Source organism: Poeciliopsis prolifica, unplaced genomic scaffold (assembly GCF_027474105.1).
Source record: "Poeciliopsis prolifica strain line A6 unplaced genomic scaffold, Auburn_PproV2 SCAFFOLD064, whole genome shotgun sequence".
NCBI classification, from domain to species: domain Eukaryota; kingdom Metazoa; phylum Chordata; class Actinopteri; order Cyprinodontiformes; family Poeciliidae; genus Poeciliopsis; species Poeciliopsis prolifica.
Window position 1 is genome coordinate 559,491 of NW_026562439.1, and position 25,355 is coordinate 584,845.

Here is a 25,355-nt window from a genome sequence, read left to right on the forward strand (position 1 = left end):
AGGAAAAAAAAAAAAAAAAAAAAAAAAAAAATTATTACATACATATCCACAAAATCAAATCCATACATATTACATTTCAAATGCAACTCTAAACAGGTGCGTTTTTACTTGAGATTTGAAGGAAGTCAGGGTTTCCGCTGTTTTACAGTTTTCTGGAAGTTTGTTCCAAAGTTTTGGTGCATAGATGCTGAAAGCTGCTTCTCCTCTCTTGGTTCTGGTTCTGGGGATGCAGATAAGGCAACATGCTTGATGAAAATAGAACTGAGCCTTGTAAGAGATGCTGCAGGACTCAAAAATAGGTAGAAATAAAAGTCACAGATTTATCAAGCTGTGACGAGTAAAAATCTTTTTGTCTTGATTTTGTTTACTATGCACATCTAATTATCTGTGCCAGTTTGTGTGAACAGAAGGTCAAAACCTAGTATTACCAGACACACATTCAGCACATTCTCATATTTTGAGCAATCACAGCATCATTCATAGTATCATATTGTCTCATTTGGTAACATTGCTCCATTGTGCACTGAAGCTGAGTCTTTACCTTTTGGCCAGAGTTTCATTTCTGTAACCTCTGTTCATCATCCCTGTGAACAAAGCTCAAACCAACGTAATCATTTTTTTTAATTATTTTTATGCTCAACATTTTTTTTCCATTTTCTGTTTTAATATAAAATAAATATAAGTTGTTATTTGACACACTCAGTAGTTCCATTATGTATGCAGTGCACTCCAAAAAAATCCAGCAGGTTCATTAAAATTCAGAAAGTTCTAGAAGGAAAACTAAATTATTGAAAATTTGCTCATTTGTGCCAAAGAATTAAAAATCAATACCATATTCACAATGATTATCATGCCTCATTTAGCAACCAAAGAATGAGCCAGTCAAAAAATTCATAATGCTGGAGCAATATTACACCCAAGATATTTGGACAGAAAAAAAAACCTTAATATTTCAGATGAAGTATAATTAACACCCTCATTAGTAAGTTTTATCTTCACTTGTGAAAGATTTGTTGCCTGTGGACCCAGCAAGGTTTGCTGTCTTTAGTGTTTATGTCAAGATCAGGAAAGCTTGAAGGGATGTTAGTCACTTCACAGAAGTGCGGAAGCATGCCCTGACAGACAGGCTCTTGATGGATAGGAAATACAGCAGAAGACTGTCAAATGATTTTCAAAGGCCTGGCAACTCGACTGCAGAGATTCATCAGGGAATGTCGCCCCCCAACCAGCTGAGGCAGATGGCTGTCCTCCCCCAGTCTTTTTCCACTGGAGGTCTTTTTCTGTTTAAAGGGAATTTCTCCTCTTGTTGTTTCCCGACTGACACAAAACTGAGGAGGAAAGAGACCAAGTGTTGAGCTGAGGTAAAAATTTGTTTCAATCTGGCAGTTTTCTGATGAGTATGCATTCTAAATTAGCATCGTTAATTGCACCGCATTGATTTAAAGCGTAATTGGATTGAATTTGTAAGAAAAATTACTTTAATTAATCTAACATGATTTAGTTTGCAAAATAAAACTCTTTTGGTTTAACTTTCAATTTTTCACAATTTTTCACAACCATAAGTGATAAGTGCTTATCACTTGTGGTTGCTTTGGCATCCAGCTCATATTTTTCAACTATAGAGTATTTTTTCTGCATTCATCTGTCCTACACTTCACAAACTGAAACACATGCCTTTAAGAGTGCTGCCAAAACACAGCAGGTTTTAATTGATTTTCTCTCTGCTGTTAAATTCCCTCTATGTTCCTAAATACATTCTGAATATTCATTGGAAGCTTATTGTTTCTTGCTTTGAACATCACCTTTGTGGATTTAAATTGTTCTAAACCATGAATTTTAACAGCTGATTTGCGTGTTCTTGATAAGAAACAACTCTTATTATGCTTTTTTTTCCCCTTTTCTTGTGCATATTTTTTTCAAAGCACTTGTGCATGTGTTTCCCCAGATTTCCAGAGCAATTAAAGGACATAAAGGAGCTGCTGGAGAGATGAGGGGATTTTGTTTATTTTGCTCTTCATACCTTGTTAAAAAGTAAATATAAAGCTTTGGTTAAATGTAGCCTTTTCTTACTTTCATGCTGAAATTGTCTAGGAGATTGCAGTTATTACTGTTGCAGACGCATGCATGTGGGAACAGCTGCTTTCAAAACAACACTTGTTTTGAACTCTGCGGTCTGATTTCATACCTTAGAGTTGATTATAGAGTGATTATTAAGTGAGTGGTGCAGAAGGTCATCATCTGAGCCAACAGTTCACGGCGTATGTCACCGCTCCACCTTCCTCCTCACTCTAACAGTCTTCAGTACCTGCACTTATCCAATTCTCATTGATTTACAATTGGCTAATCCTCTGAATGAGCGTTATCCGTCTTCATCCTCAGAATGTATGCATGCGGCCGAACAGAACCAGCTCAAAGCGTGAACACATCCTCCAGAAGTCTTGCATCTTCATTGTGATTGAATCCATGCAGAGCAGCTTTGCATTCAATTGTATAACAGCAGTAATAAGTGTTGCTGTGATTTCGAGTGTTTATCACTTATGGTTGCTTTGGCATCCAGCTTGTATGTTTGTTTAATGAGGTGATTAACTCACTATTTGCTCTTACCCACTTCATCTGGATCCTAAATCCAACTTTAATTATTAGGCACATGAGAACTCTGCAAACAGCATTTAAATTCACATGTGCACATTGAAGAAGTTATTAGTTGCTTCACGGTCTCTTCCTGAAGCAATTTCAGTGCAAATGATGGGGAACAAAAACCCACAGTTCGTCTTCTGCAAATCTTCCAGCAGCGTTCTTGAGCCAAACCCCGTTCCGTGTGTCATTGTTCCTCTGCTGCAGCTTAGCGAGAAATTAACTAACCATGAAAGCTCAAATAGGAAATCAAATCCTTAAAAGGCCATACTTGAGCTACTGTTGAATCCTCCTAGATCCATATTACAATCCACCTTTACAGGGAAACAAGACATGTTGATTGTCCCCACCACATTTTATCAGCTGTCGGATTCCAAACCTAATGACACTTTATGCGTGCTGAAATAAACTTTGGAAAATGATTGAAGTTGCAGGGCAGTATCACCACTATTTAGGTGGGAAATGAGTTACTCACCAGCATTTTCCAGGAGTGGGAGAGATCGACTTTGAGATCCTCTAGATGCTGGATGTTGTTGGCATTCTTAGTTGTACAATGCTGCATCGATTTTGGAACGCTGCTGGTGCAGTTGGCAGTCTGAGAATGGTGAGCCATCTCTTTTCAGAGGAGAGACAGAGACTCTACATCACAGTCTTTAGTCTGTCTTTGAATGTGTATATCTATGGATTAAAAAGAAACAATTATTTAATAAAGGTTTCTTTTTTTCTTGTCACTGACCAGCTTTTTATTCTTATCTCAACATCTGATGTTACCTGGTTGGACAAAGAGGTTTCATGGTGCATATTGCATACAGCTGTGCTCGTCTCCATGTAGAGAAGTTGCTGGTTTTTGGACCTCATATTAAAAAGTTGAACTTCTGGCGTGGGCAAACAATTTTTTTGAAAGTGAGCCAGAGTTTGCCAACCTGTATTTCTTAACTTTTCTGCTCATCCTCCTGGCATAACTCCAGATTAAGATCAAAGTATCCAAAGTCCTGAGTGCTGGCTAGCAACAGGAAACCCTACAGGAGGAAACCTGTGCTGAACATCATCATCGGTCACTTTAACCTCTCTTTCATAATCATGTAGCGATTCCCAGAGGTGACTTTCTTTCTTGTGCAGTCCCTTTGGTTATCCACCCAAAAGTAATCGGTACTCTCAAGAAGCGTCTTTAAATATTTTGATTGGTTGATGAAACGGTCTATATACTGCACACCATTTCCACCTTGCTTCTCCTGTGAACAGCTTATCCCAGACAGTTCCTGACAGTGTTTAAGCACCAACATAATGGTAAATGTAGCGTGAAGACTGTTCTCTTTTGCCAAGGATGCAGGAGTGTGTGTGTGTGTGTGTGTGTGTGTATGTGTGTGTGTGTGTGTGTGTGTGTGTGTGTGTGTGTGTGTGTGTGTGGGAGAGAGAGAAAGAGCAAGAGAAGTAAGGAAATGGAGCTGAAGTAAACAAATGCATTAAATTCACAAATTGTGTGCAAATGCGAGTCACTCGCTGACATACGTTTGCTCCTGTTCTGCTTACTTCAGTTGTTTCGCGGAATTTTAGCACCGCATACATTAGCATGACGATCATATTCATCACATTGCTGTGCTCCAGTCAAATCAGCTTCTCATTAAAAATCTGGTTCACCATGGAAACATAAAAAATAAATAAATAAATTTGTAGCAGAATAAATACATAGATTTGGAGCAGAACAGATTTTACAAACTTAAACATAATACATGTGTTGTACTCATTTCAAATGGAACATTTTGCGGATCTTTTTCCTGAGCTGGAAACCAGGCCAGCCTTTTCTTTGGGAATATACTTCACATCAGGAAGCAGTTAGTGTCTTTTTGTCTGCATCGCTTGTAATAATATTAAAGTGGCTTCCTCTTTTGCTAAACATGGACTAACTGTAACAGCATCAATCATGCTTTATAAGAATCACCAGGATCAGTCCTGTCCTGTGTCCTAACATCAGTCTTCAGTGAAAACCAGCCAGCGCTATATTTAGTTCACCCGTCCAGCTTTATATAGGTCAAGATTCCCATCTACAGTTCCGCTGTTACACTTCAAGCTCGTAGTACTCCTGGTGCCGTGTATAATCTTGGCAGTGTTTTTATCCCTTATCTCTCGCCGCTTCCATCCTACAGGCAACGTGGAGCTTTAAGGTTTTCCGATAGAATCACTGTTCCAATGCCAAAACTCACAACAACAACAAAAAAAAAACTAAGAGTTTTCTCCGGTCTCTGCAGGATATTTTCAGTGTCTTTCCATTTTTGCAGAAGAGAGGAAAGCTGCCAGCGGTGCTTGGATTTGTTTCTGTGGTTGTCAGGTGTTTTCCTTTGTGAGACTTTTCCCGAGGGGAAACCAGCTGACGACCACAGAAGTATCCATGCTTTGTTTTTTCTTTCGTTTTTTCTGCAGTCATGGAATGCTAAATTAGGACCTTAGAAATGTATTTTTGTCTTTACCCTGACATGACATTTGATATTTATTTACTTCAGAGTAAAAAGAAAGCTTTTGCTTCCGTTTGTTTTCATCCATTTTATCAGTCTAAGCAAATTTTCACCAGAAAATCAACAAAAGTTTTTGCATACAAAGGAATATGATGACACCAGCAAAAATGGTATCATGGAGAACACATTTCACATAGTGGGGATGAGTTTTTTCCTAAATGTCACAGTTTAACGGTATAGATGGGGGTATTTGTCCAAATTAATTAAACCATGAACATCCAGGGCTGTGCAGAAGTTTTCCTTAATTTTTTTTCTACCAAGAAGAAAAAAAAACAACTTTCTTTTAATCTTTTAAAGTGCTCGTGATCAATAGTTTTCTTGTTCAATGTAGTCTTTGTACCTGACCATCACAGCATAAAGTGCAGCATGTGCATAAAAAAAGTGGATGAATGGGGGACAAAAGAAGAGTTAGGCCTAAAAAAGAAATTCGAGCTGAAAAATTTAAAAGTCCAACAAAGACCTGGCATGGAACCTGAGGGATGTATCATCCTTCATTTGATCAACTGCTCTTTTTAAAGTTTAACTCTTTAGGAATCATTTTTGTTGACGTTAAAATATTGTATTTGCCTGTCATATCATGTTAACTTTAGAATATTTGTAGATTATCTGAAGAAATTGGAACAAATTGAGTATTTTTGACAACAAGCCTTAATATCCAAAGTAAAGCTAACCTTCATAAGCTGGAAGAAATGTTCAAGACCAATTTATTGGCCAGTTATCTCAGACAATTTTCTCTTGATCAACTATAAAATGTTGAACAATGGACCCACTTTTTTTTTTTTTTTTTTTGCAAATGCACCCAAGAAACATGTTTGATGGCTTTTTTGGTAAAACTCAAAGTTAAAGACAGATGTTTTCATCTGTTTTAGGGGTTTCTGAAATATTACATCTCCAAACTGTTTTATTGTTGCTGAACAGAGATTACAGAGATTGGGTTTTTGTTGTGGCGGATAGTCGTTCAGATGAAAGTTTGAAATGTTCATTTTAAGCATCTCACTGATACTGAGAACAGCTAATTTTTGAGACGTGAACTTCTACACCGAAGAGTGAACTTTGATGCTCTGATGTGTTTATGATCATAGTAAATCAAACTACCACCAGATGATTTCAATTTGCAATTATTCTATTTTTGACATTTTATATTATTACCTCCATCTAAGAACCTGTTGCACAATTTTTTCCTTGACACTTATTGCTCTAATTGTTAAATTAAACACAATAAATTTGAACCTTGAACCAAAAACTATGTCAAAACCATGTTTAAGAAAGAAAAACGAGGTTTTCCTGAAAACAAAATGCAAAGAAATAAAGTGGAATCCAGATTTGCTCTCTCTTGTTTTGGTGAAGACATTCAGTTTAACCACATTTGCGTTGAATAAGCCACATTCAGTATAATTTCTCATGGAGTTCTTTCTCAATCATCTGCCAAATGCAGCATCACACTGCTGCTTATCCACTGCTTTATCAAATGAATAAACGCATCTGTCTTGTAGGGCTTGTCATATTTGTTTGTTAAATTCATTCTTATGGAGATTACAGTGAAAGGCGCCGGCTGTCATTACTCTTCCCGTCATGTTTTGACGACTGTGTGCAGTCAAGAGTTCGCTGGGAAATTTTCATTCAGCTTGTGCGTTGTTACACAGACGTAGCACATTTTGCTTTTGGAAAGGATTCAAATACATATTTAGACAGAAGAATATTTTAAATTTGTTTCATTTCTATCAGTAACAAAAATGTTTTAAATTCTCTAATTAAACCTATATTTCAATCACTATTGGGAATGCCTGAGTCATGTCAAACCTTCATAATAAATCACTTTGCATCTTATGTTCCAAGGTAATAGTTGCAAGTAAAGCTTTTAAAAGAAAATAACTGTTAAATGTAAGGCACTTCTTTGAAAGCTAATTATGTTTTAATTGTGCCAAATTCGTAGCAGGCATTTTAAACACATTATTTTGTCACTCGAACAAAACTATTTGATTAAGTGTTGTCATAAAAAAAGATCCCGGGCCAATTAGATTCAAGAGGAAGATGGACTTAGAGGGAGAGAACAATCTGCAAATCTGTCTCCATGCCAGCTGCGACAGATGGAAAGAGCAGCGGAAGGCTGGGAGGAGAGAATGGTCTTCGATTTTAACTAGAACTACCGTCAGGGCCCTTTAAAGTTTCTTCTGAGGCAAAACTATTTAAACGGACGGGTTATTGCTGCAGAGCACTCATGTTTTCAGGATGTTTCCGTCCTTGTTTTTACCACTGTTTGTTTGACAAACCTGCAGCATGGAGGCCGAGCAAAATCAAACAATCTCAGCCCATTTCAAGGTGTTCTTCAGCTCAGCAGAGATAATATTTACAGATTGTATTTGAGCAGGTGTTTAGTTTATGTTTTTGTGCCTCTCAAAGGGAAGTTGGAAGTGAGCCAATCTACTCAAAATGTTTTTTTTTATTTCAATTTATCAATTACTTTTCATAATTAATTTCAAAAAACGCTTTGGAATTGTAAACAATTACTCAAACTTTAAAGCGTGGGATGTAAGTATAGAAGAACACTTCCAACATGACAAATATAAATACATTTAAGAAATGAAATCTCAGTTTTCTGTATTTAGAGAAAATAATCTCATTCATGATGCAAGGGAGTTTTATCAGAAACTTAACATTTTTTACCTTTATGTCTTGTTATAATTTTTCCCCCACCCAAACTGTTCCCTGAAATGCAAGTTTGAGGAATCATTGAATCTCCCTTGGCAGCCATTTGGGGTGCCTAAAGCTGCGCCTATTTATTCATACAAACTACTTTTCAGTCGCAGGGGAGTGTTAGAAAGGGGAAGAACTTCTTAAAGATTTGAAGGTGTCAGATAAGGCTATGATGCAAAGTTATTTTTTTATATATAGCATTTTCATAACAGTTGAAAGTAATATACATACTTTATTGTGCTATAAAATGGCACTTTGTGCCTGGAAAATACTCCCCCTTTAAACAGCTGCAAACACATTTTTGTCATTATCTTTTCCCAATTGTAGCCTTTAACTCATTTCAGTAATATCAGAAGTAATAAAAATGACTCGTATTTAATTACCTTTTTCATTATTTATTTAGTGTGCCTAAATAATGTGCCTGACTCGTTTAAAATCAAATGCACAATGAAATGTGATTAAAATTAGATTGAAGTAAAACCGATTTAGCTGGCTGCTCAGTCTGCACATTAACAATAATATCATTCGTCAATCAAATGTTTCCAACCAACGTTCTTCAAACAGATCAGCTGTAGATTTTAAGTGATTTTTGTTCAGATGCTCATTAGCTCGTTCATGCTAACAATAGCAACGCTTTCCAGCTAAGACCAGTTTTCCCTCCATATGTCCCCATGAGAAAATGTCAAAAAATATCCATTCTTAAATGGATGTTATTGTGCACTGTACAGTTTAATGCCACCTATTGTCCAAAGAAGCTTTTTAAAGAGAACTTAGTCACTGGCATGAGTTGGTTTAATGCCAATCATATTGTGGATATAAAGCATTGAGCTACAATTCTCATAGTAGCAACGTTTTGTTAAAGGCAACGTGACTGCTGACAGCCTTCTCTCTTCTTTCTGTCATCCTGATCCCATGTCCATCTGGAAGCCAAAAGTCAGGGCCAAAAGACTGAAAATGAAGAAAACTGTAAAGTAAAAAAGTTAAGTTGAAACTTAAAATGTGGAACTGAGAAAAAATAAATATCAAAATGTGGAAAAGTTGAAAATGAAAATAATTTCTTCAAATAATTTTAACTGGAAAATAATGACAAACTTATTTTCAGTTTATTTTTCAAGTTCTAGACAAAAGTTTTGAGTTTTAGGTTTTTTTTTTTTTTGTTAATTACAATCTTCTTTTTCAAATTAACAAAACTTTCTGCCCCAGTTCAGCTCCAAACCCCAAACCTGGTTCATATAACGATGAATCTTCTTCTGCCATGTTGGTTTTGAAACTTTCAGTCAGATGAAGCAATGCATCAACCGTCGGTGGCCATCAGCGACGGCTCCAGTGACCACACACATGCACACGCATACGCACACAGAGAGATGAGGAGCAAAAAGCATGTGGGAGGAAAATAGCAGTAACGTTTGGTGACAACTTAAAGAAATCCAAAAATAAAATGAAAAAATAATTAATCTTGAATTCTTTGTGGCCAGTCTGAATGACGGATGGGGATTTCATTAGTGGATTGTGGCGGTGTAATCTGAAGAGTAGAGGACCACCATCACCCCTCTGCTCTGCCTCTGGAGGACTGCTGCTGAGTGCCATGCATGTTAATCTCCATTTCCTTGATTACGTGTGGGTACATATGATCAAAGTCAGGGTGACTTTCTCTTCTCTTCGTCTTCGGCTTCGTCGGGGAGAGGAAGGACACGAGGAAACGAGGAGAGCAGAGCTGGAGTAAACACCTAGACAGGTGTCTGGCGAGGGACAAAGATTAGATTTAGAAAGCAGCCAATGTTATTTTCTCTGCTGTGAGACTGCTGTAAGACATTAAGCACTAACTGAAGCTCTCCGTGTCTCACTGCAGAGACGCTTTTTCCCTGCAGCTGCCTCCTCAGGCTCCCAGTCCTCCTCCTCCTACGTTCACTCACACAGCTTCCTTCCCTCTCTCCTCTTTTCTCCTGTGTGTGTTTAAAAACTTCTTCCCTGTACCTCATCAAGATGGATTAGCCTTGAAAGGATCCCTTCTGTTTCCATCACCGTCCCTACATTTTTTTTCCTCCTCGGGCAGTCGTGTGTCATCCTTCCTACCTCCCCTCAGACCGCTGGCTGGCACACAGCAGCCAGCGTTTTCTCCAGCTGGAGTGGAACCGAGCACATTAAGGATGGGTCTTTTAAAGTGATCAGACTTGCTGCCGTGATGTGGAGGGGCCATTTTTCTTCATTTTAAGCCCTCTGTCTGCTTGCCAATACTATAGATTTTCTATCATCTCCTTAATCACAAGCTCTGCAATTGGAAAAGTGATTGGCCATGCTACAGTATCTGAAAAGGTCTAGTCATCTCTGTTGGGCCACCATTTGAACAGTAAAGTAAGATGTTCCCTCCTCAGCTCCCTGTAAATTTCTTGCTGTTTTTCAGTAAGCAGACTTTTCTGCACAATCTGTCAGGTGAAGAAATCCCAGAGCAAAGCATCTGTGTTTGCTGCTGCATGCTAATTCAACAGGCTTCATAATTGTGCAACCTGTTCAAAGCTGAATGTAAGCCAGGAAGTTACTTCATCCACGTCTGATCATTGTGAAGCAGTTGCAGAAAAACGCTATATTTTGCAGAAAAAAGACATTTTTTATTAGAAGCTCAACGCTTGTGTTTTTCAGGTCGTCGGATGGTGTGTGCCCAGCAGGAACAGTGGTAGTGAGTCGTCTGAAGATGGGGGAGGTGGAGGAGGCTGACCACATCGCCACCGACTCGTCCTCACAGAAGGTACAGTACACTCTAAACTCAAGATGCGGAGAAAACCTTAAAGGAAATCCATTCCTTACAGGAATCACTGAAAATCACATTTCTTGTGCATTGTTCAATAGAGAAAATTGTTCTTTTTACTTCATCAGCGCAGCAGCATCCCAGAATTTACCACAACCAGGTTACTAAAAGCCACTAATCCTTGAGACCGCCTTCTAAAAATTCTTAAAATGTATTTATTTTAGTAGTGTAAATATCAAATATATCTTAATATGCACTGATACATATGATGGAAAAATATTTGCATTACTGCAGAACCTAGCATCTACAGTTATCCTTACAGCCAATCAGAGGGGAGCAAAATAAATGGGACTCCTGGTTTGACTGCAGCCAAATGTGTGTCAAGATTTTCCTTCAAATTATTATAGATGTACTCTACAGGAAACACAAACATAAAACCTTCTGTGAATAACTTGGTGCACAAGTCTGTGGAACAAGGATTTAAACCTCAAACAATCCGTTTGAAAATAAATGTAGCCATTTTGTCTTCATTTCACTTTTTTCAGGTAATAAGCATGTCAAGGAACCTATAATTAGTGATTACTGACTAATATGGACTTAGTTTTATCATGACACTTTGCGATACTGTGACTGCATAATATCAATTATAATCCCACAAACACAAATTCTGCTCCTGACAAACATTCCTGTTTTTTATACACATCTTTAGAATGTATACCCTGCACCCAATAACTGTATTTAATACTGTTTTTTCAAATGCATTGATATTTATTGATTCTAACAATACAAATAATACCACTTTGGGAAACTTTAAACATCATGAATTGAAATTTATCATGACGGCAATAAAATATGCACAGTTAAGTCCCGCCCCTGTTCATGACTTCTTGTACCATTGAGGTATAAATATGACAATGCAGAGGCCAGCTTCCCATACAGACTTCAAAAAGATCTAGCCAATGGACTGGAGCATGTGTGTGTTACTCTCTGAAAGTAGGAAAATGGGGGCAAGAAAATCACAACTCGCTTAAACTTGTCCAGATTTTCAGTGAGAGCAATAAATAAAAAGTTTTTAAAAAACTGGAATAGTGACAAATAAGGCTGGATGAGAACCCAATTTTATCTTGCCACTTGCACAGTGAGGAGGATGGAAAGGGAGATTTAAAAAAATAGCTCTCCAAATCTAATTGTCAGACGACTGCAGCACAGAGTGGCATTTTGAGGTTGCCAAGACTCAATAACAACCATCAGACTCTAGATGCAAGAAAAAAACCTTTATCTTTATCTAACATGACAAATGTAAATGGAGACTGTGGAATTCTAGCGGGGATTTAACTGGAAATATTTGTCCTGGTTTGTTGAGTCTAAGATTTAGATTTTTCAACAAACACCGAATGAAAGGTGGCGGATCGGTGATGCTGTTTCCCTTCCTAGAGACTTGGAAACTTGTGGCTTGAGGAAAAGTTAACACATTTTAAATAGAAATCTGGTAAAAAATATATCACTAAGTAACTGTTCCAAATCAACACAGAAACTGTTCACCAAACACAGAATCAATTGTCTTTCACAGTTATTTCAGCCTCCATTATTAAACCCCATAATTCACATGTGAGTTGGGCTAAAGAGGACAGAGTAATATCGCTTTCTCAAATTGAAGGTTAGATTCCTAACATTTTTATTTTTGAGATTATGCTGCTGCTGTAAAAGCTGAATGTATTTTCAGACTTTTTCACCCTACTTTATGAGAGAACCATAAAATGTGAAGAGCGTGTTATTTGGCAAAGCACGAGTGTCTGCATATCAGATCCCTTCTGCTTATCCTGGGATTAGACCAGCTCTGCTCATTCTCTCCAATGAGATTAAATAAATTTAAGTGAACCCTAATGAGGATTTAACCGGCGTGCGGACATTTATCGTCGGCATTACCATACTCGTGTTGATGGAGAAACGATCTGAAATCTTTCCAACCACTTTTATTTTATCTGTGTTCCACTTCTCTGTTTATTTGCCCGTAAACATTTCCTGGATGGTAGTTTTGCTGCAGCCAACGCCCTCGTTATCCACTCTCATCCCATACGCTGCTCAACGTTTAACTCAATCGGGGAGGAGAACGGGAAGAGCGAGCGTCCTCAAAATTTGACTTTAAGTTCATGCAAATGGGCCGTCAGAGCTGAAGTGAAGTGATATGTTCCCTCATTTCACTCAGTTTCATTCTTCATATTAATATCAAACGTATGTGTGCTTTAGAGCCAACAGGCTTTAAATATTAGAGAAGCAGCTTTCATGATGTGTCTGATGTACTTTCATTACAACGTTGCATCATATAAACTTGTAGTTCATGCCTGCTGTCAGTGAGCTGTCTCACTTTGCACGTGCACGTGTGTTTGTGTGTGTGCATGAATCACTGTCTTATATAATTGACCAAGGGCCTCTGTACGGTTGACTGGCTTTAGCTTTGCCCAGCCCTGTTGCTGGTGCAGGGAGGGTCCCTGCCAGGCTCTGGAGTGTCACCGGCAATCTGCCATGTCTTCTTGATGAATGTGTTGGCATGTGTGAGAGTGTATGCGTGTGTGTTGTCGGAGCAGATTTCCGCCTGTGCATGCTGTTTCCGTTGTAGAGAATGTGCAGAGGAACAAGGGAAGGGAAATGACATCAGGAAGGTTTGCTTCAGATGGAGTTTCTGCACAAACTTTGTGCATTTTGGGGGGGTCAGGAAGGAGGCTTATTGGGATTGGGGGCTCTAGTTTGATTTGTTTGATTTGTTCGAGTGGCTGATGCTTCTCATGAATATCCCACTAACCCTGTGAAAACACTCACCCAAAACAAGAAAGAGAATTGAGTCACCTTTGATCTGATCTCCTCTCATATTTTAGCCATCAAAGTAGCGTCAACCTCACACTGACCACTGCCCACGATTACGATAAAACACCTTCAGCAGCTGCGCTCCTCGGCTTTTTGTTGATGCTTTTCTCTGACTCCGGCCCTTCTCGCTGGGATTTTCAAATGTCAAACGTCACCTCTGCTTGTTCTGATCAATGGGCAGGGTTTCATTTGGTTCCTGTGTCTGTGTGTGTGTGAAAGCATAGGCTTTGATTGGTGTTGTCCTTGCTCTAGAACCCTTTCTTAACTAGAAGAGTTTGTTTCATGCAGCCATTAAAACCGTTTTCTGGGGACAGATTTGTCTGTCTTGCTGTGCTTAATGGTTCCTCAGACCAGGCAGAGCTGACATGCAACGAGCGAGAGCGATTGCTAGCTGTCAGCCCCGCTTTGATCAGGAAAACCCAGACTTAATGCTTCAAGGGGCGGACTAAAAGGACCTGCAGAGGCATGAATTTAACATTTGTATTTGGAGATGCAGAGTGCAGTGTAAGAGGGAAGTTTTAGTGTTTTTTTATTTTATTTTTTTTGTCAGATTTTTTTGCTACTTTTTATTTTTTTAGCTGTGTTATGCCTGAAGTTCTAAGTTGTTTTCTTCATTTTCATGATCAAGATGGAAAAATATGCTGAAAAGTTTGAAAGGAAAATGGAGAACAGGAAAATCAAAGAATTCAGCTGAGAGTTTCTGAAGAGCGATTACATTGTTTTAAAAAGTAGATTGTTGAGCAAACAGATTCAAAGTAAAATCTCTATCACCAGTTTGAACCACTACTTGCAAAAAAGACTAAACATTTTGGCAGCATTTATATTAAATTTGCAGTTTCTGCTCCAATTCTGACCAGCATTATGATACTGATGCCAGTCAACCTTCCCGTTTCTACAAGCTGCTGTAAAAACAAACTGCTTTCTTCTTGTGGGACATGCAGTGATTCTGGAACTGACACTTATGAGTTATTTAGTTGTCAAAAGTTTATTTCAAGGATAATATCAGTGAGTCTATATCAATTTAGCTTTCCTTTAACATGTTTGTTTGTTTGGCCCCATAAAAACACTTTTGCTTGATTCCAACATGTTTTAGTTGAAAGGAGGGTTAAAAAACTAGAACACCGTCTAGTCAGTATTTTTTCATTAATTTTGCTCAGATACAGAAAAATGGTGCTGTTGTAGTTAGTTACAGACAAAAGAAAGGAATTTTTCTACTTTTTATGTAGAGGAATAAAACAGCCCTCCTTGATCTGGCTGTTTTTTTGAGTTGTGTTCAACTTTGGGATGTTTTTTCTTCTAAATCCAGAAATTTAATTCATATTCCTACAGGAAACAAACATAATCCTGCCGTTTTTTCTGCTGAAGATCCTGTAGGTGGCTTGCAGAATCCTTGTTCTGTGTTGCCAATATGTTGAGACAGATCAAGTCCACATAGTTCTGTAAAATTGTCTTTCTGTTTCACAAAATAAATGGAAAATTATGTTTCCTACCTTCAAAAATGTTAGGTTTTCTGGTTCTAAATTGGTACGCTCCTTAGTTTTCAAAATACCAAAACACTTTTTGCTATTTTGCATGACTACAAATTGACTTGAACCTTCACTCTGATGGAGACAATGTGGTGTCAATCAGTTCATTTGTGGAATGAAAGCTGTTAATTAATGAGTGAGGTTTTGACCACAGATAGATGGATGGACAAAAATCTGCATTGTGCTGATGAACAAAATTGACAAAAAAAACTCCAGAGTGAAAATAAAATCTTAGTTTATAATTGATCACTAAATAAAATAACCAGTTAAATTAGATTTTAGAGTTTGCAGCTTCAAGAAAATCAGTTCATGTCAATGATCTAAAGATGTGCAAAAGGTCAATAAAGTCTGTTTTTATGTGCATAACTGTGCCAACGAAAGAGTGAGGAGTGTTTTTAATGCCAGACTGATGAGTCATGTTTAATCCAGTATTTGCTCCACAACAACACCCATTGACAGAAGGAAACTCCTCTCTCCCTTCGTGGCCTCGCCAAGTTAACATTTCTGACTTGGCATCGGTTTGTAAAACCACCGGCGACTGGCTTTGCTCAGTAACCATGCTGGTTCCTTGCTTCATCTCCGCAAAGAGCTGGCTCCTCCGGCTCACCACATGTTGGTTGTGGGTCCTGAGAATAAAGAACAGAGCTATCCTTTTCTTGGCCAGCAGGACACAAAGGTTTACCCCCATGGATTGCATCCAGAAGGAGTGCTCTGATCTGGGCTCCTACTGGATTAACACCAACAGGAAGGCATAAAAAACTAAAATAACACAGGCTCTTGCTGCTAGCAGAGCCCATAAGCCATGATTCACACATGCACTATCAGCTGATGTTGAGAAATGAAGTTTAAATTGGCTGTCAGAAGAGGAATCAACTGAATGAAAATGAAAGTTCAGGCTCCGCTGTATTCTGGTGGATGTTCAACAGCAGCACAAACAGAAGAACATGGCGGTGGTGTTTCTTCTTCTCTCAGAAAACCAGATCTGCTCTCATTTCAGAGAAGTCAGAGTGAATGTTTCCCTACAGATTTTTCATTTTATGAGCTCAATGACTGCAGTGTAGGTGCAGCATCATTTGTCGAGTGTCATCAGCAGCTGTTTACCGTGTCATGTTTTATGTGACGTCTGTCTTTAAATGCTGTAATTGCAAATGTTCGCTTTTCCCTCATTTTTGTTTGCTGTAGTGAAATTCGATTTAAGCTGATTAAATTGCTCCAACGCAAACACTATAAAACACAACAGAAAGAATCAAATCAGATTCATGTGTTAGAATAGCCTAGTCAAAGTCCAAATTTAAAATCAGCATAGGATGTTCAGTCTGACTACGTTTGAGGTATTTTGCAAAGATGCTGGACAGAAGTTTGATCCTCTAAATGTAGTAGCGAAATGGTCAGAAAGGTTTGTGGCTTGAATTTCAGAGAAGATGGATTCCAAAATATATTAGAATAAATTAATTCAGGCAGTTAAAGAGCAATTCAAACCACACTTCTCAATGTTTTCTTTTGTAAGAATATTACCAATGCCATGTATAATTTTCCTTCCACTTCATAATCATGTACGGACGCTTAAGGGGTATGAATACTTTTCATACTTTGACTTATTGCGTTTGATAAACTTAAAATCCTAGTAACTGTGAGGTTGAGTGTTCCTGTCGTGGTAATGATCAAAACCTGTTTGTGTTTATGAGACGTAGAAACACTTTGATTTGTGTTTCTTTCATCGCCAGTGTCCTTTGGTGTGTGAGCCTGCAGACCAGCCCTGCATCGACAGAGAAGATTACGCTCTAACTGGTCCAGGTACGTTTTCCAACAATCATCACTTGTGACTCAGCTATTCCTTTCTGTTTTACAAGACTATAATGCCTTTTTCCTCCTACTTCGGTAAAATTTCACAAAGTCTTCTCCGTAATTATGATTCTCAACTCAAACCCATTCAAGCTTGCCTGGAAGAAAAGGTTAAACTATTGTAATTCGTCTGTACTTTATTCTGATCCACTTAATCTTTGCAGTAGTTAAAATCCCAAAACATCTTTGGTAAAATTCCCTTGATGCTCTCCATTTAATAACCACAAAATTGATCCTTTGAACAAACTTTGAATGAAGACGATTTGAAGCGTCTTCTGTTTGAATAAAATCTTTAGATTTCATTGTTTTGATCTAATAAGTCTTGGTTCCTGCATGCAGTCAGCAAATGAAGCCCTTGGTTCTCCCTGAAGGATGAAACGACAGGAATCCAGCTGCGTGAAAATAATTCTCCGGCTGCACAGAAAGTTGGATCCGACTCTGATGAAAACAAGAAGTGTGGAGAGAAAATTAAAGACAATGTGGCAAGAAAAGGAGAGAACTTGAAAAGGTTACAGATCCTGCTGTGCTGAAACGTCACAGTTGTTTTTTAAAGAAGACTTCGCGGAAAATATTTTCCTTCCAGCACCCATTCTCTCTCTTTTATGCAGATTCGTATCACTTCTCGCAGCTCCACAGCAGCCTGGCTCCTGTTGTAATGGTGTCATTGTCACTTATATTTTCCGCTGTGAATAACTAGTGAATGGCAGCAATTTTTGCAGGTGCACATCTGCAGCCTGTCAGAAACAATACCTTCCTTGCAGATGCCACCAGACTGCATAATGCAATTTTCTCTTCCACTTTTATTGGCTTTCGAAATGAGCATGCAGAGATCAGTGAGGAAACAGGCCTCAGCACGACGCAGCGCAGGGAGTCATTTTCTTAAGAGGTGTCTGGAAGGGAAACTGAGGCGTCTGATTGGTGCTCAGATTAGTGGGACGGGAAGAGGAGGGGGAGGCTGGGTTCAGAGGTTAATCCGCTTCTCTGAAGATAGTGGAAGTCAGCAGCTATCACTCCCCTGGTTTAAAGTTTTCTTTGCTTTCTCTCCATTCCCCTTCCTCACCCTCTGAGTTTTGTCATCCTATTCACTTTCCGTAATCCTCACGCCCACAATAAATCTCATTTAAATACAATTATGAGCTTTTTCAAGGGTCAATTCGAGGCTAGACTTAACTATAATCCTCATTAATTTCATCTTCTGCAGCACAGGAGAAAATAATAAGCCTTTCTATGGTCGATTTACCCTGCAATTATTGTTTTGTGGAGCATTTTTATGCCTTTTTATTTCACACATATTAAGATATTTTCTGGTTCTCATAAATGAAAATCAAAACATTCTTTTTGATTATAAATCTATCATCACATTCAGACGAAGCCTTAAAAATACAAATAATAATAAAACTGCTTGAGTTAATTTGTAGTTATGTGAAAATCAATTGTGTTTTAGGTGTGCAGGAGAGGTTAAGCTATGTAAAGAGTGCTAATTCACACACACATACATTCAGACCTTTTGTAAGGTTGTTTTCAGGTTGTTTTCAGTTTTCTTCAGGGTTTAATTTTTTTTGCAACTGCTTGTAGTTTTTTCTCATTCTTAGTTTTTGCTTATATTTCAATCAGTTCCTTAGTTCTTTATTTATGTCTCTGATTTTTACTCTGTTAGTTCTTTCTTTATTGAATTATTCTTTATTTCTGTTAGGTTTGTGTTTTTTTGAGTTTCCTCCTCTTCTGCTCCACCCTGTAACGTGGTTCACTTTACATTTAAATACATGAGCGAAGGGAGTTTTTAGTCAAACTTCAAAGTTGATTTTCTCCATGCAATGCAACTGATGAATTTGTGGAACTGCAATGAAAAGGACAAACAGTTGAATATGTCTGTACTGTTATGCCTGGATATATAAAAATATATACATTTCACTGAAATTGCCTGCCAACATCTGAAACACGTCAGCAAAGTAGTGCAGATAATCATCATCATAAAAAAGATGTAAAGATGACAGAAACCTACTTTTGGAAGTGGAGCAGCTCTTAACAACTTTATTCTTGACTTTTTTTTGGAGAATTTCTAAAATTTGAGGATCTTCTCCAGGTGAGCTGAATTTCACAGAATTTCACTTTATAAAAATCCTGAATCAACAATAGCAGTCAGTGATTTATAACACTGCAGTAAGGAATAAAATCCTTTGTCTCTTTGTTTATGTTTTACATTTTCCATAGAATATATTACATTACACCCCGTCTATATTAAAAACCATAGTCACGAAACACATACACACCTTCTGTCTGAATAGGTTTCTCTGTCACTAGCAAAGTTTCACTTCTCACCCACATTTTCCCAGTTCTGCACTGGTTTCCTAAAAAGAGGATCAAAGTTGCTTATAATTGGTTGACCTGACAGAAGATTGTTTGTATTTTAAAGCAACAGTTTGTGTCACCGGCTGCTGTGAAATCTGCCGAGTCTAATTAAAGTGTGTGCAGGTTTTCATAACACCAACATTCTGTAGAAAGTCTAGTTTTTGTGTCCTCCTAACCTTCTGATAAAAGTCAGACTTTTAATTGGATTCATGTATTGGGTTCATGCAGTAGCTGAAATATTCACACCCCCTGAACTCTTTCACCTTCTGTCACGGTATTTTACCGGGATTTTATGCAACAGTCCAGCATATGTGATGTGAAATATAAAGTTATGCATGTTTGAACATTTAGTGCATATTAGAATGCTAAATAGGAAAACTTTTGGCAGGTAGAGAAAAGGGAAGCAACAATAAAACTAAATTCAGGAAAAATAGAGGATAGAGGAACTAGCAAAAAACATTACAAATCAGTAATTCTTAGCACCCAGGCAGTTCTTGGCAGTAAGTTAATGGTCTTTGGTGTCTCTAAAATTAGCCATTTCAAAAGCCTCTGAAATGTCATGTCACCAATCACTGCCCATCACCTGGCAACCTCAGCAAAGCCCAGCCAGTTACGTAGCAACCCAAGATAAGTTCCAGCACTGGCTGGGATTATCGCTGCATATGCCGTACAATGGCTGCTGAAAAAGACAAGTGTTTTGTTGTCGACCAAAAAACAGCTGCTGAGTTCTTGCTGGTTGTGCAGGAGGCTCCACTTCTGCTTTTAAAAGATGTTCGGTTGTACAATTGCGCATCTGTTGGCAGCCATTTTCATGTGCGCGTGTAAACGGTGAGGTGGGGGCGTGGCTACCAGCAACTTAGACTAAGATCTCATTATCTAAGAATGACATTGTGTAAGAATGTCGTGAACATATTTGTGTCGCCCACAGTGAGTTTATGAGATGTGAAAAAGATGGGATGATAGGCAAACCAGCAGGCTGAGGAAGAGAGAAAGATGAACAAAGCTGAGACACTCGGAAACCAGGAATGAAAGGAAAAACATCTGAAACTGACAGGAGCAGTAAACAGAAAGGAACGCTAATCTAAGACACAGAGATCTAATACTCAAATAAACTGAGAAGTAAAACACAAATAGGACTGAAGACCACATCTAAGTTAATAAACAGGAAAAAACAAAGACTAAAGTCCAACCACCATTGGATCATGATACTTTATGTCATTTCCTGCTATTACCAAGACTCAATGACAGGAGAGTTTTATACTTTGGATAGATTTTCCCCTGAGTTAGCAACGTTTCGAGCCTGGCATGCATCTGTGATGCATCTTCTTGAATCTATTGGCACCGAGAGCGTGAATAAAGTTAACCCATTTAGCTGACAACAGTTTAGAAGGCGCGCTGTAAAAGTTTAGCACCTTTAGAAATGTTTTTACAGGCATTCTTACAAACAACCATACAGCAGGAGCAAGAGCCACTTTAGCACTCAACAGCACATCACACAGAGGTAGCAGGATTAATGGGACAGGCGCCGCATGACACACAGCTGTGGAAATAAATTACAGTTTTGAGTCGAACTTTGTCAATTTTCTGAATGAGGAGTTTGTTGTGTATGGCACCATTTTCTGTGTTGTCATTTGCTCCAGAGGTATGGATCCCAGTTTTAAATGAAAGCAAAAACATCTTCCTGCCACGCATGTTTGACCATCGTGACACGAAGTTGTCAACGTTTCACCTCGGGTGCTTCGGCTCCGTCTTATTGAGCGAGTTTTTTTTTTTCAGCTAAAGGAAGAAGGAGCAGTAAACACTGTTTAAGGCTGACAGCTTTCTCGCCTTCTGCTGCAAGCATGCAGATAAGAGCATTAGGGCTGTTTTTCGTTTTCAGCCCCTCGATTGCTGCTATTAGAAACTCTCTGCAGAAAGGAGGAAGATGGTGCAGAATGTGAATCAGGTGGCGGGGTTAGCACCCAAAACTTCAAAATGATTGTACAGCCTGCAACTTGGTGTCATACAATAAATAAGCAATTAAAATGGAAACAGAGGAGATTTGGGGGCAAAGATTAACAACACGAGGGTTGTGTATTTTCTGTGCTGACATTGAACAAGAGAGAGAGGAAGTGGAGCTCGGAAGATGAGAAATGTCTTATCTTTGGCAGACACAGCTATTGATTATAGAATTTAATTTGTGCTTCATACCTCCTGTGACTTTTAAAGACTTCTGATGTCTTCCTGCTCTGCTGTGTCCTTGAGGGTGGCAGCTGCCATTGTTGGTTTAGTTTTTCTATTCGACTTTGCGAAATTTTCAAAGGATTATCTCAAGGATTTCCATTGGCAAGAATGTGTTTTATTTTGTGTTGTGTCAGATGCAGCCCTATTCATTTGCTCTCTGCTCCTTCACAGTGTTCAGGAACCCGGTATGCAAGGTGTACAGATTTCAGACAGTGGACAGCAAGTGGATGCTGGTGCGGGAACAAATGGAGGAGTGTACTCTATCGTTCACCATCCCCAAACAGCTGCTGTCGCTCTACATCCAGGAGGACAGGAGCAGGTATGCCGATCGATTGTTGAGCCTTTAAATGCCACACCAAAATCTCCTGTTAAATCTGTTTGTTCATCTGAGGAATCCTCTTCCACTACTTTTATTTTGAACAATATTTAAAGCTATTTTTATAACTTGCAGCCTATAATTTTGCTGGACGTATAAGTGGAATTGGGCCAAAGCTTTACAGTTTGCCTTAATTGCACAACAAAAAGGCAGCCAGATGGAGTCAATAAAAGATCTTCAGCAGAGTCCACTGCAAGGGAATCATGGGGAGTGATCGAGCTCAGAAACCGGAGCAACCAATGAAGCACAATAGCCAATTTTAGAAAACACTTGCAGTTGAAAATTGGAAACGTTCTGGCCTTTTTATGTGATTTCTGTAAAGATTGAGCTGCGAAAGTGAAGTCAAAGTCAGGTTGCTGCCAAGTTGGGTTGCGACAAACGCCTGAATGGGTAAGGCACCTTAACAAGATGCAGCAATGACAGGTGATCAATGAGGCCAGCAGGCTGCTGGACAAAAGGCAAAAATACATGGTGTGGTGTGTCATTTGATTAACAATCAGCTCACAAGTCTTCCCCAATGGGTGCAACTATGGATGCATTCACACCAGTCCGTTTTAGTTAAACTGTAGTCTAACTACAGTCCGGTTTGTTTGGAAAGTTATGAATGCAAAATTAAACTCGGACGACCGAAAAAGCAAACTCTGGTCCGCCTACAAACCCAGGTTTCAAAGTGAACTCTGGTGCAGTTCAGATGCATGTATGAATGTTGAGCAATCCAAAAGCAGGAAGTGGACTGTATTGGAGGGTTTTCTGGGTAAATGCAACCTGAACACACGATGATGCTTCTCCATTTTTGTGTACATTTTGCAAAGACAAGTTGTGCTCAGTGTCTTCTGAGGTTTTTATGTAATTTCTTCCAGTGGTTCACCACAGGCGAGAAGGTGGACAGAGTTGCTCAAAGAGTTCAGATCCTTTGACACAGTGAAATGTGAAGGTGAACTGAAAGTGTAGCTGAAAATGCAACAAATGTTGCCATTTTGGTCCCTAATCAAACTGAGCCCACTGGATGAAAAAAAAACAGCTGTTAAACAGCATTTAAAAAACTTTATATGTATTTTTTTATGTTAATACTTAAGTTAAAAATAAAATACTGGCCCTTAAAAATGACAATATATTTTCTATTTTAGATGCTCATTAAAAATGGCCTATTCTTAAGAACACTGGCAGCTCTAAACAAGGTTTATTGAGTTGGACTGAGGAGGAAAAAGGCGTTTTGGATTGTAAAGGCTGCATAACCCTGGTCTGCACAAATAATGATCTCTGAAAGTGACAAAATGGGAAGTAGAAGATGTTAAATATTTATGTTTTGATCATGGCTAACCTCCTTGCTCCTAAAATATAGGAAGTCGTTCTTTTTTGAAGCACTTCCCAGTAAATGCTGGATTTATGTTGTTGTTGTAGGAGATGCTCTTTACCTACTCTGAATAATTGCCTTATTCAAATTTTAAAACATAAGCTGAGATTATTTGATGCTCTTGACTTGTTTCATTTATCTGCCTCATAAAACTGCTGTTTTTTCTGCAGCAGGAGTCTGTATAAAAACCTGCGAAACAATAAGTGCATGACTAAATCTGTGCTCAGAACTTATTAGAATTCATCGGTTTAAACATAAAAAGGGAAGATTAGTGCAAAAGGGACAAATGTAGGTCAGAATGAAGAATGACAGCGCTGTGTCGTTGTTATCTTCATAGCTTGCTTCCTCTTTGACTGCAGCATCTGATCACCAAACTAATTCCCAGGCACGGCACCTGCGGCAGCCTCCTGATGGGGAAACGTCTTCCCTGCCTTAAGCTTGTGGGTTTTAACGCTCAACCAACGGCCGAGCTGAACGCACAGGCTAAATCCATGCATGTTACCGCATTTTCAGTCCAGCTAGCCTGAGTCAGAATTATGTTTGAATGACAAACGAATCACTCTTCACAAGCCTCCAAGTGTGCATTACAGAGCACATCAAAGATCCACTTCCCCGAGGCTTCAGCGGTGTTTGTCGAGACGGATCGTTCTGCAACCAGGGGCCTGTCGTCCTCACAAAAGACAGTGGAGAACGTAAACACACAGACACGCCTTTTACATTCATTCTTTATGCTCTAACGCAAGCAGTCGGTACAGGAGACGCAGGAATCCAGTGGAGTTTGGCAGGAGGAGGTTTCGAGCTGTAATCATTGTGAAAGGTTTACTCACATGCTCAAGGACACATTCGCAGGAAAAGTCGCTCCCTCCAACACAAACAAACAGCCTCTCAGCCATAACCACACTGATCTGCTATGAAAGTGCATCACTTAAGACGTATAGCTGACAATTATGAAACCTACGAGTTTTATCTGTGTGAAGCAAGTGGAAGCACGTTGGAATCTTTCCTATAAGATCTTTGCTTATTTATAAGCGCGTTTGCTTCAACCCCAGTTTGGTTGTTTAGGCACGGTTCCTGTAATCCTCTTTTAACGTCGTCTTTTTTTTCTCCTCAGTGCCTCTCCATTTAGCCTCCATTCTGTCAGAGTTCACAGCAGTGCCAGTGCAGGGTTTTTAATCATTCAGTTTGTGCTTCAGATGGTGGGTGGCATCGTCACTTTCCCAGATAATCTCGATTTTCCTTCTTCTGTTTGTTGGCTTTGATGTCTTAAACTCGTGTTCCAATCTGAGGGTGTGAACTTAGACGTTTTCTTTATCCTGCTGCTTTGACTCTCTGTGCGCATGTTTTTGTCTGTGTGAGTGAAGATAATGGATACGTGCTGCGTTGAAGTGTGTGGGTGTACAGTAGATTAACCCTCATCTATTAACAGCTGCCTGTTTTGTCATTAACAGGGGAAGAGATCATCCCTCTCCATCTGATGTCAATTAGCATGTTCAGGGTTGAAGTGAGGGATCTTTACGTTTGTTTCCTCTCGGCCTCTGTGTGTGAGGTTCTCACTGTTTGTTGGAGAATCAACAAGCAGTTTGAGGAAAAACGTTTCGTTTTCCTTCTAATGTTAATCAGGAGGAACATGAAAATATTTGACTCCAGTGATTTTTGAAAAACCAAAGAAATGCAATTAATTTTCACAACATGTTATTGACAATATCTCTGAAGATAATGTTTAGTATTAGTGGATTTGCATTTTAATCAAAAAACATATTAAAGCAAAATGAGCAACTCAGAAATTCTTTTTGCTGCTAAATTATTGAACAAATTAACATGAGCCCAAAAACAAAGTTATTCAACCTTCAGATTGGTTCACAGTGCTGTCATTCCCATTCAGCTTTCAAGAGTTTCAGAAACTCATGTTCATTCCTGGAGCTTCTTTAGAAATGTGGACTGTTTTTTTGTTTGTTTTTTTCCTTATTTGACCCGTTGAGATCTGGATCTCATTGGACCTGTTGACGCAAACATCAGCAGTGCTGCAACATGTTTAGCATTGAGATGCTATTTTAGGCTTGAAAAGCTTTGCTGATGGGATAACCATTTGCTCTGCGGTCGGGTTCTGATGCTATGTGGTCGGGTCCTGATGCTCTGCTGTCGGGTTCTGATGCTCTGCTGTTGGGTTCTGATGCTCCGCTGTCGGGTTCTGATGCTCTGCGGTCGGGTTCTGATGCTCTGCGGTCGGGTTCTGATGCTCTGC

At 38.9% G+C, this 25,355-nt stretch overlaps 1 protein-coding gene across 5 annotated transcripts in view; it reads left to right on the top strand.

The window, feature by feature from the left end:
- The window catches only part of inpp4b (inositol polyphosphate-4-phosphatase type II B), a 178,002-nt gene that overhangs the window by 89,480 nt on the left and 63,167 nt on the right, over nt 1–25,355 (top strand). For all 5 annotated transcript variants that reach the window (XM_055019846.1, XM_055019847.1, XM_055019850.1 and 2 more), the window contains 3 exons: nt 10,476–10,581; nt 16,694–16,763; nt 21,555–21,702. In XM_055019846.1, coding sequence (XP_054875821.1) covers nt 10,476–10,581; nt 16,694–16,763; nt 21,555–21,702 — 324 coding nt within the window. The remainder of the gene's footprint in view (nt 1–10,475; nt 10,582–16,693; nt 16,764–21,554; nt 21,703–25,355) is intronic.